Source organism: Strix uralensis, chromosome 8, assembly GCF_047716275.1.
Source record: "Strix uralensis isolate ZFMK-TIS-50842 chromosome 8, bStrUra1, whole genome shotgun sequence".
NCBI classification, from domain to species: Eukaryota; Metazoa; Chordata; class Aves; order Strigiformes; family Strigidae; genus Strix; species Strix uralensis.
In genome coordinates, this window is record NC_133979.1 from 11,118,080 (window position 1) to 11,133,609 (window position 15,530).

General features: G+C 39.0%; 1 protein-coding gene across 2 annotated transcripts in view; it reads left to right on the forward strand.

Annotated features, from left to right (window-relative positions):
• GPBP1L1 (GC-rich promoter binding protein 1 like 1) overlaps positions 1–15,530 on the forward strand; it is a 34,091-nt gene that overhangs the window by 3,893 nt on the left and 14,668 nt on the right. Inside the window, exons 2-6 of one of the 2 annotated variants that reach the window (XM_074876161.1) lie at positions 8,264–8,337; positions 10,859–11,751; positions 12,613–12,727; positions 13,878–14,007; positions 14,377–14,660. In XM_074876161.1, coding sequence (XP_074732262.1) covers positions 12,668–12,727; positions 13,878–14,007; positions 14,377–14,660 — 474 coding nt within the window. In that variant the 5' untranslated portion in view covers positions 8,264–8,337; positions 10,859–11,751; positions 12,613–12,667. The remainder of the gene's footprint in view (positions 1–8,263; positions 8,338–10,858; positions 11,752–12,612; positions 12,728–13,877; positions 14,008–14,376; positions 14,661–15,530) is intronic. The other variant, XM_074876160.1, reaches the window with a different exon arrangement.

Sequence of the window (15,530 nt, forward strand, 5' to 3'; positions counted from 1 at the left end):
TTTTCTAGCGTCTGGTCTAGGTACAGGTAGATAGTAAGTGTCAGGGTGGGTAGTGGTGTGGCCAGGAATGACTGGCATCGGGGATAGAGGTTTAGTGTGGCAGGGACTGCTTTGCTGGATATCTGTGTGACCCTCATAGGGTAGTTGAAACATACGCAGCATGTGGCGATGATGGTCACTCTCTTGGAATTTTGTCATATTCGGTTTGTAATGAACAAGTAATTTGTAAATAAAGGACTGACTCTGCCAAGGAGGTATATGGTATTATTCTGGGCACAGAAATTACTGGTATTCACAAAGTTGCTGGTGAATTTGTATGGTAAAGATTACAACAGGTCTCCAGCCTTTCAGCAGAGAGGAGTGTTTTGCGATTTTGTTCCAGCGCATCATCCATCATCAAGGGATTAATCAGGATTCACGCAAGGTGGTCTGAAAAGACCTTTGATGCTAATCTTAAAAAATGCAGCAAGGGAACTCTCTCACCCTGAAAATGTTGCATGTGTTATGATCTTGACTGTTAGTTTGGGAAAACTGTCTTTCCTCTACTTTGAACTCTAGTTAAAGTAGAGAAACAGGTTAATGACAACTTTAATGTCTTCAGGTCGGCTGGGCCTTATGGAATGTGTCCTACAGTATTTAGGGAACTGAGAGCCTGCGGGGGTGGGAAGAATTCCAGAATACTGAAAAGAGTTAAGGAGCGCTTCCCCTCACAACATCTAGAAAAAGGTAGGACTTGGGTAGGTTCAAGGGAAGAGTGTTCGCATCAGGAAGTCTGTCCTGGGTCATGTACTGTTTGGTGTTTTCACTTCTTTGCATTGAAATAAGATTCTTTACTGAACACACAGATACGATCTTGACAAATTCAAGAAGTAGTCTGAAAACAATAGCATTGATTTCAGCCATTTCAGTGTAGACAGGTTCAAATTACTGTGTTTAGGAATATTACCTTATGCAGACAAGTAACAGCTGGCTAGGCAGCAGTTCTGTGGGAGAGTATTTTGGGGTTGTAGTGGTTCCTAAATTATCGTGAGTCAGCAGCATCACCGTCATGAAAATTGACTTGTCATACTGGAACATGTAAAAGAGCATTGTAAATAAGGTAATGAAGCAGTTTTTCCATTCTGCTGAGGAGTGGTAGGTCTTCAGCTAGAAGTATCTCGTTCAGTTTGCGATACAATTGTACTTCAGGAAAGTTATGGCTGGGTAACAAGATCTGTAAAGAAGATAACAAAGTCTGTAAAAGAAAGAAACTCTGAGTGAGGATTGGGAAAAAAAATTGGATCATTTGGCTCTAGAATGGTTTGTACAACTTGTGTTTCATCAGACACCAGCAGGTGATCTATAAAGCAGCTTAAAAAAGTTACCTGCAGGTGTAACTGGGAGCCAGCTCTGACATCCTGTCCCTGCCTGCAAGCTGTCAGGCTTAGTAGGTGGGTCGCATCAATTTTTTCATCATCAGTGCTTTGAACTTAAGCTTGTAGCTTCAACAGTAAAATTGAAGTGGTTGGGGGGAGTGTTTGTTTCTTGAAAACATGACTATATTTGATCACAGAATGTGTTATTACATCCTTTTTCTGCTGCCAAACAGTGCTGGGATACAGGGTGGTCTGTGGGACTTCTCCCCCCTGACACTGCCCAAAAAAACCCTGCCACCTGCTAAGGTTGCCTTTCAGTCAGGGAACACTGAAGTACTGGTCTGGAGAAAAGATGTCTTAAAAGGTACCTGCAAAGAGAATTTAGTCAGCTTGCTGTATCCATCATGAATAAAACAAGAAGTTACGGGTTGAAATTGCAGCAGAATATATTTAGGTTAGGCATTAGGTGCGGGGACAGGCTTTCAAGCCATAAGAATAACCAAAACAGATTGTAGAGATATGCTGGAGAATGTGAGTTTGCTAATCTCTTCTGATTTACAGCTTCCAAAAAAATATTCCAGTGGAGGTATGAATAGCTGCATAATGAGTTCCAGTCTGCTGATAACAAACTCATTTTTCTGATACTATTAGAGACATTTTAGGATTAATTTTTGGACCCCTGCAGCCTGAAGATCACTGTACAGATTGGTGGAGGGGGGCATTGCTTAGTTTATTTTCAAAGATGTGATGGGAGAGGGTAGAGCTAAAGTGAACTATGCAACCTCTGAAGATTTCCCCCCCCCCCCCCCCCACCCCCCAGATGTTTTCGTAGTATTCCCTAGTTTATTGTAGGACACTAGGATAGAAGAATGACATTTTTAACTCTTGGCTTGCACAGTGTACCTGCAGAGTAACAGCACAGTAATTGTCTGGAAGATAAAGATGAAGCTCAAGACCAGCTGGACAGCACATTGTCCATAACTCCTTGCTTTATTTTATCTCTTGAGTTTCACAGACTAGATCATAGAGAGAGCTCCAGCAAAACACTGTGAACATCCAAAGAGGATATATCTGCCAGCTGCAGCAAATCATCAGATCACAGGATTAGGGATCATTTGTTCCTCTTTTTTTCTGAGGCCTACATCGAATGGAATATTTATTATTTGTGCAATTTATTTTATATGTATAGGACTTGTTTTAAGCTGAATTGTCTTCAGTGACTTCTTTGCGTTGATGTTGAATGTTCAACACCAACATTGATGTTCATTCTGATGATGAACACTAGAACAGGTTGCCCAGAGAAGTTGTGGCTGCCCCCTCCCTGAAAGGATTCAAGGCCAGGTTGGAGGGGGCTTTGGGCAACCTGGTCTAGTGGAAGGTGCCCTTGCTCATGGCAGGGAGGTTGAAACGATGATCTTCAAGGTCCGTTCCAACCCAAAACATTCTGTGATTCTATGTTTGATAATAGTATCTTAATTAGCGAAAGTGCTGAAAATGTTAAGCTATTGGGATGAAAAACATAGCAGACAGTGTAAACTTTACAAACTGTAATGCAGGTGGTGTACACATGCTGAAAAGTGCTGAGTGAATGTGTCTTTGTTGTGTCCTAGTCACAAACAAATAAGTGTGGAGCTTCTTCATATTTTCCTGGTCTTGAAGTAAAATGGTTTGGAAATAATCCAAGTGGGGGGGAAGCACACAGAGGCTATGACTAGTCCCTCAGTCTTGATTTGTTGATTGGGTGGGAAGTACCTGTAACTGGAATATACTGCCCTTCCCAGTCAGCAGTACTGGTCTTGTAGGGCTGGGATAATGGTATCGTGGGGAAGAATTACTATAATACTGTTTAGGAGAATGGTCTCTTATTTCCGAATGTCTTCTCTGTTTATCTTGTTGACTCTCAGTTCCCTTTCCTCTTTGCAAGTGACATGCCTTCTACTCTTATCCTTCATCTGGAATGCAGATCTGTACTTCCCTGTACTTGATTTACAGTCTCTCCTGCCTTGACACAAATATTTGATAAATAGTCTGGTTGCATTTGATGCTCTTTTCCAAAGGAAATATGTTTTTCTTAGCTCCAAATGGAATATATTTAAATGTAAATGTGCTATAGTAGTGATAGTAACCCTGGTAAAATACTGGGTTATAAAATACCCATAGTGGGAAACACACATCCTTTTTTTATTTAAGGTACTGGGGAACTACTTACTTAACTTCTGCTTAGGCTCTGTCTACATCTCTGGAAGACAGGTAGGCAGGAGGTATGTAGTATGCAGCAGGGATAAACCGGTAATTACATATTTGCAATTCTTTCCTTATGATGAGGAACATTATCCTGGTGTATGCTACTGAGCAGTAGAAGCGACTTTGTTCATTAAGGCTTTTGGCAGACCATACAGATAGGCTCTTCATTGCTATTTCACTCATTTTGTCATGAGGTTTTGGGGAGGATAGTGGTACCTTTAAAGGTGGCCCTGACAAGGTGTTGTGCTTCGTAAGGTTCAGGGCAGAACAGAGCTTTATCTTTACCTCAGATACTTCTAAAAGGTCTGTAGATCAAAGTGCACTACAAAATAGATGTTTGATGTTGTTCCCTTCAAGAGCTAAAAAGACCTTTGGATTTGATTAAAATTAGCAGAATACCTTCTCCAGATTTAAAATACCTTATTTAATAAAATGCTAAAGCTGGTTGAAAGTTCAGAACATTGTTCACATTTAAAGCCTAATACTATTTAAAATATGGTTCTTTGGTTTGTATCAGTAGTGTCAATAGATACACTTGTTTAATAGAGGTGTATACAATCCCTGGAACCTTACTTCCTGCAGTAGGGCAGAGCAGTGAGCAAGTTTTAATATTTCAGGTAAATACCGCAGTTCTCCAACATAAACAGTACTAAAGACTGTTAAAGGGACATTGGAGGGAAGTGGAATCATAAGTGGTACAGGAGAGAGGCATAAGGGATGACACAGTTGCCACCGGCTGTGGAGAATAAAACATCCAGAAATAATTGTTGGTAGGCATAATATCTAGAAGGTCTATGCTGTCCCCATTCTGTGCTTAGAACGAGTTGAGCCTTTTAGATTTTACATGTTTAAAATGGTCCTATCTTGGTCCTCAGAGTAAACTCATCAAAACCCACTGGAGCGGTTCAGTTGCAGGGTGTCACACTTGCTGGCTGAGGTTCAGAGCCTTATCATCTTACACAGGCTTCTGTGCCCCAGATACCACCTCTTCCAAAATGTGCTTGGGGCTTTCATGTTAAATACAGCTTGCTTCCAAAGACAAGCTTGCTGACTTTGGGTTCTGTTGTCTCCTCGATGCACCCAATACTGTTGACCCAGTAGCAATGTGGTCGTAGCCTTGCTGGCAGAAATTTGGATCAGCCAGGGCTGGGAGGGCAGGCATCAGTCAGTAGCATTGCTAAAGGTGATGTTTTTGTCAATGGTGTTTTCTTATTCAATGGAGAGTCTTTCATACATCACAGTCCTAGAAGTCACTTTTCTCTGTGATTTGGTTATGTTACTCTTGTATGCCCTTGTATCTTTGATTGCTGTTAAGAAAGAAAAAAATCATCTCCTTACCCACCACGTTCTAGATGTCAGTATGTATTCACAAGACTAGGCTGTTAAGACTTTGCAAGGTATGTGGTTGTGTGGGTGCATATATTTGTTCCAGAAATTTTGAAGTAGGTAAGATTCACTGTGACCTTAGAGAAGTGTGAAGCAAGGAGGTAAATGGGCAGGTTGTTTGTGAAACAGCACTGATGAGACACCAGTGGGAGGACTGTCAATAGAGAAAAGGGGTTTAGGGTATGGACCTTTCTTAATCTATTTTCTGTTCATTGAAGTTAGTCATCTGGTTTGCAGAAGTAGTCAGATACCTAACAGTTAATATGATTTTCCCCCAGCCCATTACTCTGGAAAAACTTTTGTATGGACAAGCTTCTGGCATGTTTTCATCTTGGAATATATAGATTTGCAGTGTTGTTTCTAGAACACAAAACAGTTTTGATGATTCTGCAAGATAGATTCATTTGCTTTAAACTCGAAAAACAAGGTGTTAATCTTTCAGTAATAGCTGGTTTTCACAAGAACTTTTAATATCTGTATCTGGGAAGATTTTTGTTTGGTACGTGATTAACATTTTAATCCATCATTTAGTGTTTTAATGGGCTCATGTTTCCATAATTCTAGAAAATCTGGTATAATGCTTTGCATTTTTAGATGCTAGATTTTTTCAGCAGCCAGATATAATTTAAACAATGTTTTTCACAGTATTTTTAATTAATAGAACTGTCCTTTATATTTGAGTAACCGTTTGGGGGGTTCTAGCTGTGTGATATAATGGAAAGAAACAAGTAATAATGGCAGATCTGTATTATAGTTATTCTGGTGCATAATACCTCAGGTGTGTGAGCACTACCAGTTGTACATGCCCTTCTGGAACACCTACATTTGTCCTCTCAAAAGGTAGCCGTATTTCAGCCATGTAGCCAGACTGAAGGTGTGTCTAGACAATTGTATTAATGGAAACTGAAAGCAAAATGAAAGTGAGTTTGTTTTGTAGATACTTTATGTAGGTGAACTGCAAATAAACGATCTCAACTTGAGAAGACATAGCTCACCAGTTGTTATGACAACTGTTGAACTAGTAATGCTGCACTTGTGTCTTTTATAGTAAGGCCTAATGCTTGTGAGGTTGAAGCAAGTTTTATAATTACATTATTTTAAAAGGACTGTGCGCCCAAATATGATTATCTTATTCAATAAAATGTTTCTAATAGTAGTAAGGCCAAGCCATGTTCTGCTTTTCTGAAAAACAGGATAATGAAATTTCACGTGTGCCTTTTTGATATCCTTAAGGAAATCAGTTAGCATGCTTTTGATGACTCCTAGGTTCGTCTCCAGGCTGTGACCCCCTATTTCTGTGAATGTGTTGGATGAGTCAAAAGCTGTTAGAAGGAGATCATATTTTAGTGAATGCATGTGGTACTAATTCTTTATCATAAATTAACATACACCTATTAAATGACACTCTACTCTGAAGAGTAGCTAAGTGGAAAGGTCTGTTGTGTATGTTTAGGCCTATCTGCTTGATTAAATAACTTTAAAAGAGCTGCACAGAAAGAAAACTGATGAGGGAAGTAAATTCTGTTCTGCCTTATGCGTCCATTAAATTGTTCACTAATTTTTCTGAATGCTTTTGCAACCCAGCTGACATCTGATCTTTAGGAATATTACTGAAATCCCAATTGACTTGGCCAGTTAGAAAAACAAATCTTTACTTTTTTTAAGTAAACATGTTTTATTTAATACATAGAAATGCAATGAAGTGAACTGAAATTGTGACAAGGATAGACAGATGTTGTCCTTGTGACCTTTTACAGCTGCTGTTAGCTGGATTAATAAATGTATAATGAAGGGTAAGCTTACTTTTATTCTAGTTTTCCACTAGAGGCTCCACATCTTTGTGACTTGCTGTTGTAGGAGAGGAGAAACGGAATTAGCGGCTGTAATTAATAAGATTCTAGGTAGAGAGCAGGGTTGAAGGGACCTGAGGACATTTGCAGGGTACAATGAAGCAGAAAAAGCATCCAGTAAAATGTGTCTGTTTCAGAAATGTGCACTGCATTATGTAATGTGAGCAAAGGTTAGACGCCCTCGTTCCAGGTATTCCCAGAGAGGTTGTGTGCTAGAACGGCGCAGCATGGCTGGCGATCTTGTAACTCAGGGCAGATTTTGCTTCCCATTGGGCTTTTAGAGTTTTGTAGGCCAAGGCAAGAGATGGAAGGGGCAGTAATAGTGAAAATGCACTGCTGATAAGGCTAATCTATGCGCTTTGTTAGGACTTTTGAAACATCTCGACACATTTCCAGTGAGTAATTTCATAGCTCAGTGGCTTTGATTAGCTTGTGTCTCTAGTCTTATATTCTAGTCAGTATAGGTCTTTACATATTGAATACCTCCTTGGTTCCTACTGTAAGGTATGTCTGGAAAGCTCAGCTTGAGAATCAAACCTTTAGAAACTACGGTTTAGAGATTAACTCTGATCAAGTCTATGTTAGGAGTAGAAATGAAAATTAACAGAGGGATTAAAACAACAGGGCAACTGTATTCAACTGTAACACAGCAAGAACACTGAGTGGTGTATTGGAGAATGGGAATTTTGTGCTGACTATGTATGTTTCTTTACTTCTTTAAATTGAATATGCTTGTATGTTCCTTCCATTTTCATGTCAATTTTTTAATATTTGTTTAAACAAATACACAGTGAACTCTGGTACTATAAAAGAGCATCTGACAATTTTAACTTGTTCATTTAACTCAGTGGTAAGTATCACTTCTTCCACTTGCATGTTAAATGACATGGTGAAGGATATTTAGATATTAAACTTACTTATCAAGGGAAAAAAGTACTTTTGTAACAACAAAAACTTACAAAAAGAGGTTGCTATGAAATAACAGTGAAAACATTTTTAATGCAACATGCAAAAAAATTAAAAATTTTTTTTAAGGTTAATTAGAACTGTTAACAAGTGGAACCCAAGTGCTAATACAAAGTTTAATTTTTTATGTATTTATATTACTTGCCAAAGACTTCATTTTGATCAGTGAAAGAATATTTTGGAGTAGTTGACAGACAACATTTTTTTTTTCTTCGCCAAAGTTCATTAATGCAGATTTCATTGTTCTGAAAGGAGGTACGCCTTTATAAAACATCTGATTCAGTGATAGTATTATTATTTACTCTTTTTCTGATTTGTGTTTCCAGAAAGAATTCGAACTTGAACTCATTTAAAAGGAGAGAGAATTAATTAAATTTGCATTAATGAGCACTTTCATTTGCTTTTTTCCTGGAATTGGGAGTGGCTACTGGGGATGATCTTTGTCCTTGCTGTTTTCCATAGTGAAGCAGAGACCAGTTCGACTGAACTGTAAATGCAGTATGAGAAGAATTGGGAACGTTGCCTTCAGGGAATATGTGAGTGTTTATTCCACACACATGTTCGTGTGCATGACCAGAGAAAAGCAGACCCCACCTGTACTTTGAGGCATCTCTTGTCTCTGTTCATTATTGAGTAGCTGGCAAAGGTCACTTCAGTTCTATGTAGTAATAAAAACAAAAAAACACCAATATTAGATATTGGGAAGAAAGGTTAAAAAATGCACAATTTTGGCACCGTATAAATTGGTCATGTTCCCAAATCTTGAATAGTTTATGTGGTTTTGGTGATGTTATATGTAAAAGATATGGTAAAAGCTAGTAAGGATGATTAGAGGTGTTCAGAAAGCTTTCATAAATGGTCTGACTTAGCTTGGAAGAAAGATGATTCGATGAGTACATATATCATGTATAAAATCATGAGTATCTTGGAAAACCAAATAGAATATGGTTGAACGCTTTGGTATCACAAGAAAACAGCCAATTGAATTGAGGCTTACATTTTTATAGCCACAAATTGACTTTTACACAAAGCACAAGTAAACTGTGTCCCTTCTCATTTGGGAGGCAAAAATGTATAAATGTGTCTAAACACAAAACAATTCAACAGATTTACATAGAAGCACTGACTGGGAATAAACTGTAATACAGACTCTGGCTTAAAAGTCTGAGAAAGTATCCTGGGAGCCCTGGTTGGAGTTTTGCAGAGAGTTTCACCTTGGTTTTGATTGTGCTGAAATATAAAAAGATGTCTTGCAGCAACATGGGTTTTGCAAACTGTTGACGTGCTTTCCTTTTCCATTTCCTTTTCCAAAAGTACTGGGAACCTTTTTTGTGAAGTGGAACCTGGGTACTGTACTTCTGTGGTGTTCTTATTTTTTGTTGTGTACTCAGACCTAGTTCCTACTTCAGAAGTTTAATTCTGTGGTGTTCATTTGTTTAGACACCCTTAAATCCAGGGAACAATTCTGTGTGGGCTTTGCTCTGTTTAGGTCCATTTTTCACATAGCTGTGAATCATTCTCAGGATTCATTAAATCAACTTCTTAAATTATATTACTTCTGTCAATAGTTTGACATGGCTTAATTGCTATACAGTTTGTTCTGAAAAGCGTATTTATTCAGAAGGTAATGAATCTTGTTTAAATATAGTCAACTGCATTGACTTTGTCCCTGCTTTATCTTCTGCTTCCTACTCAAACGTTTGGTAGCAGCCTCAGAAGGTCACATTTAAAGGAGTTCTGTACACTGTGAGTTCAGCGTGATGGGAAGACTGTTCTGTCTGCAGCAGATGTTTCAGCATGTCCCTATACACACTGAAAAATTACCCTTTAATATAAAAACGGGTGTCGATAGGTTAGCACTTTTATCGTTCGCAGTGTGTGACACTGACTTGTGGTATGGGGTGGGATGCTCAAAAAGTTCCCAGGTCAATATTGTGTATGTCCATGTCCACTCTGGTTTTGCCTCATCTTGGCTGGTAGTTTGTAGGGGTTGTGAGGCTGCTTGCTGGTGCTCTACCTCCAGAAACGTGATCATGGCTCACAACTTAGGTGCAGAGATGTTTTCCTCTTTCCAAACTCCCCTACACAACAATAACATCTAGTTCCAGAAAGAAAAATTTGCTATGAAAATTAGGGGGTTTATTAAAGGCAATGACCCAGAGGATAAAAAGGTGGTGATTCTTCTACTATTCCCTCTGTGTGTGTATTTTGAGCCTCTATCAAAACAGTCTTAAAACACTTCAAAAAAAAAAAAAATCCACATGCTTTGCAGAGTAAAGAATGGCATAACAAGTGCAACGAAAGCCAAAACTGATCAAAGAATGGAACCGTATCCAAACAAGGAAAACAAACTCTTAAGTCAAATATAAAGACATAATAAGGCATGCCTAAAGGGATCCTGAAAAACAGCTGATGGCATCAAAACAGTAATAAAAATTTTCAGATGTTTCAAGAGCAGTAAACTATGTTTGCTTCTGGTTAGGTAAGAAGGTTCAAGGAAAAAGAGGCCATAGCAGAAAAACTCTTCTTTTTTTTTATTGTTGGTGATGGTATTTTCTGTGGAGGAGTTAATGGAATACTGGATGTATTACTATCATGTGTCTCTTGAGAGGGGCATCTGGCTGTACGGGAGCAGGCGAGCAATGATGTGGGTGCACAGAGGAGATGAGGCACGTGGAATGCCCAAGCCTACCTGCAGCCTAGACTCTCATTATTTTAGCAGCAGGTTTTAAAATTGCTATGAAGAGTGGAATCCCTTTCATTAGCTGCATGCAGTTTCTCCATTCTTCCCTTTATTCTGATTCAGCTTGTTTGTATTGCCCTGTTGTAAACTAAATCTGGGAAGTGATCATTTAAAAGCAAAAACACCCTTTTCAGGGACCTCGTTTTTTAATTAGATTGTTTCAGGTTTTGTTTTGATCAGAGATCAAATAGCTTTTGGCACTGTGCTACACTGTGCTACAGTTGCTCAGTTTCTCCTTCTGTTCTTTCCTTTAGTCATACTTTGTCATGTTTATGCCGCTTGTATTGATGGGGTTTTGTTTGGTTTTTTTATAGTGACTACAGTTCCTGTCTCACCTCTTTGATGGAAGAGGACTATGACCCAGAAGTGAAGTCTCCACTGTAGAACAAGCTCCTGTGGAATAATTTGTGTCCCTTTAAAAGCAGCACCCAGTTTACAAAAAATAGTGTAGAGGAGATTATTTTTGGACCTGGCATTTTTTTTTGTTCATGTGATCTATGTTTCAGCATGTAAATGGTGAAAAACGGGGAGATAAACATTTGTGCCTGCTTTTGAGCTTTATATCAAGTAGTGCTTAGCTCTGTGGAGCATTAGCCAAGTTACGTGAAGACCAGAGTATATCCTAACATTCACTTTTTAAAATACTATACCTTTTTTTAGCAGATGTATGTGATAAAAATGAAGTTTATATTTTAAGAGCACTTGGGCAGATGCTTCTTGTTTAGATCTTAGCATTTGGGGCAAACGTTTTTATGTAACGTTGTCCTTTTTCCAGAGTGTTCAGGTTGATCTGCTGCAGATCATGAATTATCCAGCAGACTTGAGTGTATCTGTTCAGTATTAACCATGGTGTTGCTCTGAATGTTGTCATGCAGACTTGACAAACCTTTTTGTAATGTAAAGGCTGACTTCTGTACTACCACAACCTGAGGAAATTTAATGAGGTGAACGTGGTCGTGGCTTTTTTTAAAATATAAATTACCTTCTTAGGTAATTTTTTTTTTGTAGTGAGAGTGCAAAGAGAGGTTAAAATGAGCAGCTGAGGGGGTGAAGGGCACAGTTGGCACAAAGTGCGGCCTCTTGTGCTCAGCTTTGAGACGCACTATTGCCTCAAGGCTGGCCTTACAGCATACTGTAGAAGGAAGGAACCCGAAGGTCAGTGAAGCACAGAAACTGAGGACATTGGACTACAGAGGCCAAACTCAGGGTGAGTGATCATACGTACATTTTTCTTTGCTTATGTAGTGTTGACTTGTTCATAGAAAAATTAAAGTTGAAAAATAAAAAGGTAAACTGGAGAACCTTCCACAAAAGGCAGAATCCAGTTATACGGAGCAATAATGGAATTTGCATCATTTTGAGCAGTGGAAATTACTATGACATGGAAAGAACAATTCAGTTTCAGATTCCTCAGTGAGACACCTTAGCTGGTCTTCAGTTGAACTTCCATTAAGATCCTTCAACCAGCTTGTGTTCTGTTCCTAACCATTTGGTTTCTTCACTATGAAAGCAGTTTCAGCATAGGATATTCTCTGGTGTATGGAAGTTGGTGGATCTGGATACAATTTTAAGTTAGGGGTACAGGTGCTGCCATATGGTTGTCTTTCAGGTCTCTGATCTGCTGTCAGTGTCTCTAACATCATCACTGGGTTGGTTGTATTTGATTTACAGCCTCTGGAATTACCACGCAGAGATCATGTCTTTGTAGACTATGAGACAATAAGCAATGAAGGAATGTACCCCAAATTCTGTCATGTCTTGATTTTACACATCTGTGCATTGTATGACTTTTGTATGCTGTTTGTTCTGTTTTCTTTCCCACCTCCACGCCCATCTTATCATGAATTTCATGGGTGTGTTAATTGTAAACAGGAAGTAACTGGGAATTTTAAGTTCTTACCTGTTGCAGTCAGAGGAACAAAGTCAGCAGGAAAACAAATGCTTACATGTAATATGAAAAACTGCAGCAATTTTCCCCTCCTATTCATATAGGCTAAGCTTTGAGAAATAAATTGTATAATTATTTCAGTTTGAGAAAGATGACAGGGAATGTTCTTTTCGTTTACAGATCCTGGCCATGAGGTTTGATGCCTCATTTTATTGAAGGGAGACACTGGACCTAAATGGCGCAGCATGACTTTGTTCCTGCCTGGCTTAACTTCTCAACGCCACAGTCAACCAAGGTAACGTTAACACAGATCACCTCCTTTTACAGCTATGACTATAATATAAAGCAAAACATTGCCCCAGTGTTTAGTTGAACTTAAAAAGTTTAATTTTAACTTCTTTGGTGTTTTTAAAGAAGGCTTTTGCAAACTTACTATGGTGAAAATAATTTTGGTGTCTTTGTTTCAACAAATGTATCTCTTTTATTTCAGAGGAGGAACAATCTTTGCATTCAGACATGGGAGTAGTTCAGTGTCTTTCTGTTGAGACTTGAGTGAGATCCCAAGTAGAAAATCATTAAAGAAATGGCACTAAATCTGTGGAGGTCAAGACTTGAGCTGCCACTTATTTACAATTCAGGATATAATTTGGGTTTGATTTATGAAAATAATCTGACCCTTGCTGAGTAGTAGATTGATAATAAGCCCTTGGGCTCTAACTCCAAGCTCAGACACACTCATTAGTTTTTTGCAGCCTTAAAATGAGGGCAGTTTCCCTGTCACCTTCTCTATAAAACTGTTTCCAGAAGCTTAGGTTCACCCAGGAAGTCTGTTTTAGGACTTGTGTTACTTGTGCATGGCAGTGCAGAAAAGCATTTTAAGAGCAAACCACATCATAATGGACAACACTGATGAACAAGAAAGAATGCAACTTTCACCTTCAAGCTTAAACATGAGGAGAGAAAAGTAATTTCAGGATATTTGATCCATTTAAAACAAACCCGATTTTTTTTTTATATATAAATGAGGGAAAGTGAAGAGTAAAAGATTCTTTATAATCTTAATGCTAGAAGCATTAATGTTTTCTACAGCATCATAGTTGTTTCAGTTCAAAAGTGCTTTAACTTGCTTGAGTATCTCTGAATTTTAATCAGACTGATTGGACCCTCCATTACTGTCTGCTCTTCTGACTTGGAGTGAATGGATGAGCACCTTTGTATCTTAGAATTTCTTAAATTAATTTCGCAGAAAGTATGTGTTTGCAAAGACTGCTGGTAATATTAGTGTGTTAGGTTCTCACTGATTCTCTGTAAGATACAGAGATTTGTTTGCCATTCTGATCAGGTTCACATGATTGTTGACATTGTTGGCTAAGTCACTGTTGAACTGACAGGCTCTTGGAGTGCCCTAATGAATGCTTCATTACATCATTTTTTACTTTCTGCAGTCCCCTGCAGCCACCTTTGAGAAACATGGAGAGCATCTTCCACGGGGAGAGGGCCGTTTTGGGGTGAGCCGTAGGAGACACAACTCTTCTGATGGATTTTTCAATAATGGGCCCCTCCGGACTGCAGGAGGTGAGTAGGAAGGATCAGAATGCAGTCTGAGAGCAAACATTTTGGAATATTCTACAGAATGGAGAATTCTGCAGAATATAAATAACACTTCCCAAAACTGTACCTTTTCAAAATATCCTATAAGAAACTTGTGCTATTCTCTTCTCCTGTGCCATGTGCTCAGGCCTTGAGGGGTTTCTGTGGTAGCTGTCTGTGCATTGTGTAGCTTCGTTTGCTTTCTGATACAATCACGCAGTAGCTGAATAAGTTTGGCCTAGTAGTTACTTAGTGAACTCTGAGTTAACCACAAAGAAAAACAGCCTGATATTTCCAGTGTTCTGCATGGTGTGTTGACTTTTTTTATTTGCATACTTATCTCCTTTTGTTTAGACTGCTGGCATCAGCCGTCCCTTCTCCGCCATGATTCTGTAGATTCTGGTGTTTCTAAAGGAGCTCATGTGGGGCTTTCTGGCAGTCAGCCCGGCTGGCATGGTCCTTCACGGGGCCATGATGGTGTGAACCAGCGTGGTGGAGGAGGAACTGGAGTTCATCGCCACTGGAATGGCAACTTCCATTCTCGGAAAAGTTCCGCCTTTCAAGAAAAGCTGCCTGTTGAATCCAGGGAAGAGAAGAAGGAAGATAAAGAGCAGTTGCAATTTGAGGAAGAAGACTTTGTAAGTGTGTAGCTTCTCACTAGAAGTGGCAGCTCTGAGAAGTGGCTTTTCAGATCTCATTTTAATTAGCATTGATAGGTGGCGAGGATCTAGAGTTGCATTCCATTCCATGTTTGAGATCACAACAGATTTAACAAAGTTATTCCAGTGGTGACAGGATGTTAACTGGTACCCAGAGTCCTCGGGATTTGACGACCTGTTGGATGGTGGGTTTTGCACATTACTGTATTTTCCCAAATGGTTATTGTGAACACACAAGCCAGATCTTTAGTGAAACGCATAAGGTGACACTTTGGTCTGCCACAGGAAAAGTAGTTGTACTGACTTTGTGGCTTTTTACAAAGCCTTTTTTTTTTTCCCCTAAGTACATGTGTTCAGCTTATCTTCAGTCTGCCTGCTGTTCCTGTCTCCTGCATTCTGGTACATATTGGTATTTGTGATAACCTTCCCAAGCTTGTTTGTGATATGCGCTCAGACCTTTGCAACCATCTGTCTTGAATCTTCGGGAATAGTATTTTGTTATCAAAGATGTTTTCCTATTTCTCTGTTAATCTGGGGATCGGGTTTTCTTGAGCTGTTTCTTCCATCAGTATCTCCAATTCATCAACTTCTTATCCAGCATTCTGATTCACGTGGTATTATCAGTACAGTAGTCTCTTACATCCTGTTTTTACTGGAATATCTTCAGTTTTCCAAACTTCACCAGATAGTACTTGGACTTAACGGCTTTCACCCTTAGGGTGTGCAGTCCTTAATGCTAATGCTGTGAGATATATGCACCTTTTCTGCTTTCTCTTTCCAATTTATTTTTTTTTCTTCTGTCCCCTGATGAGGATTTTATTGATACCAGACCATGTATTTTGCTTTTTA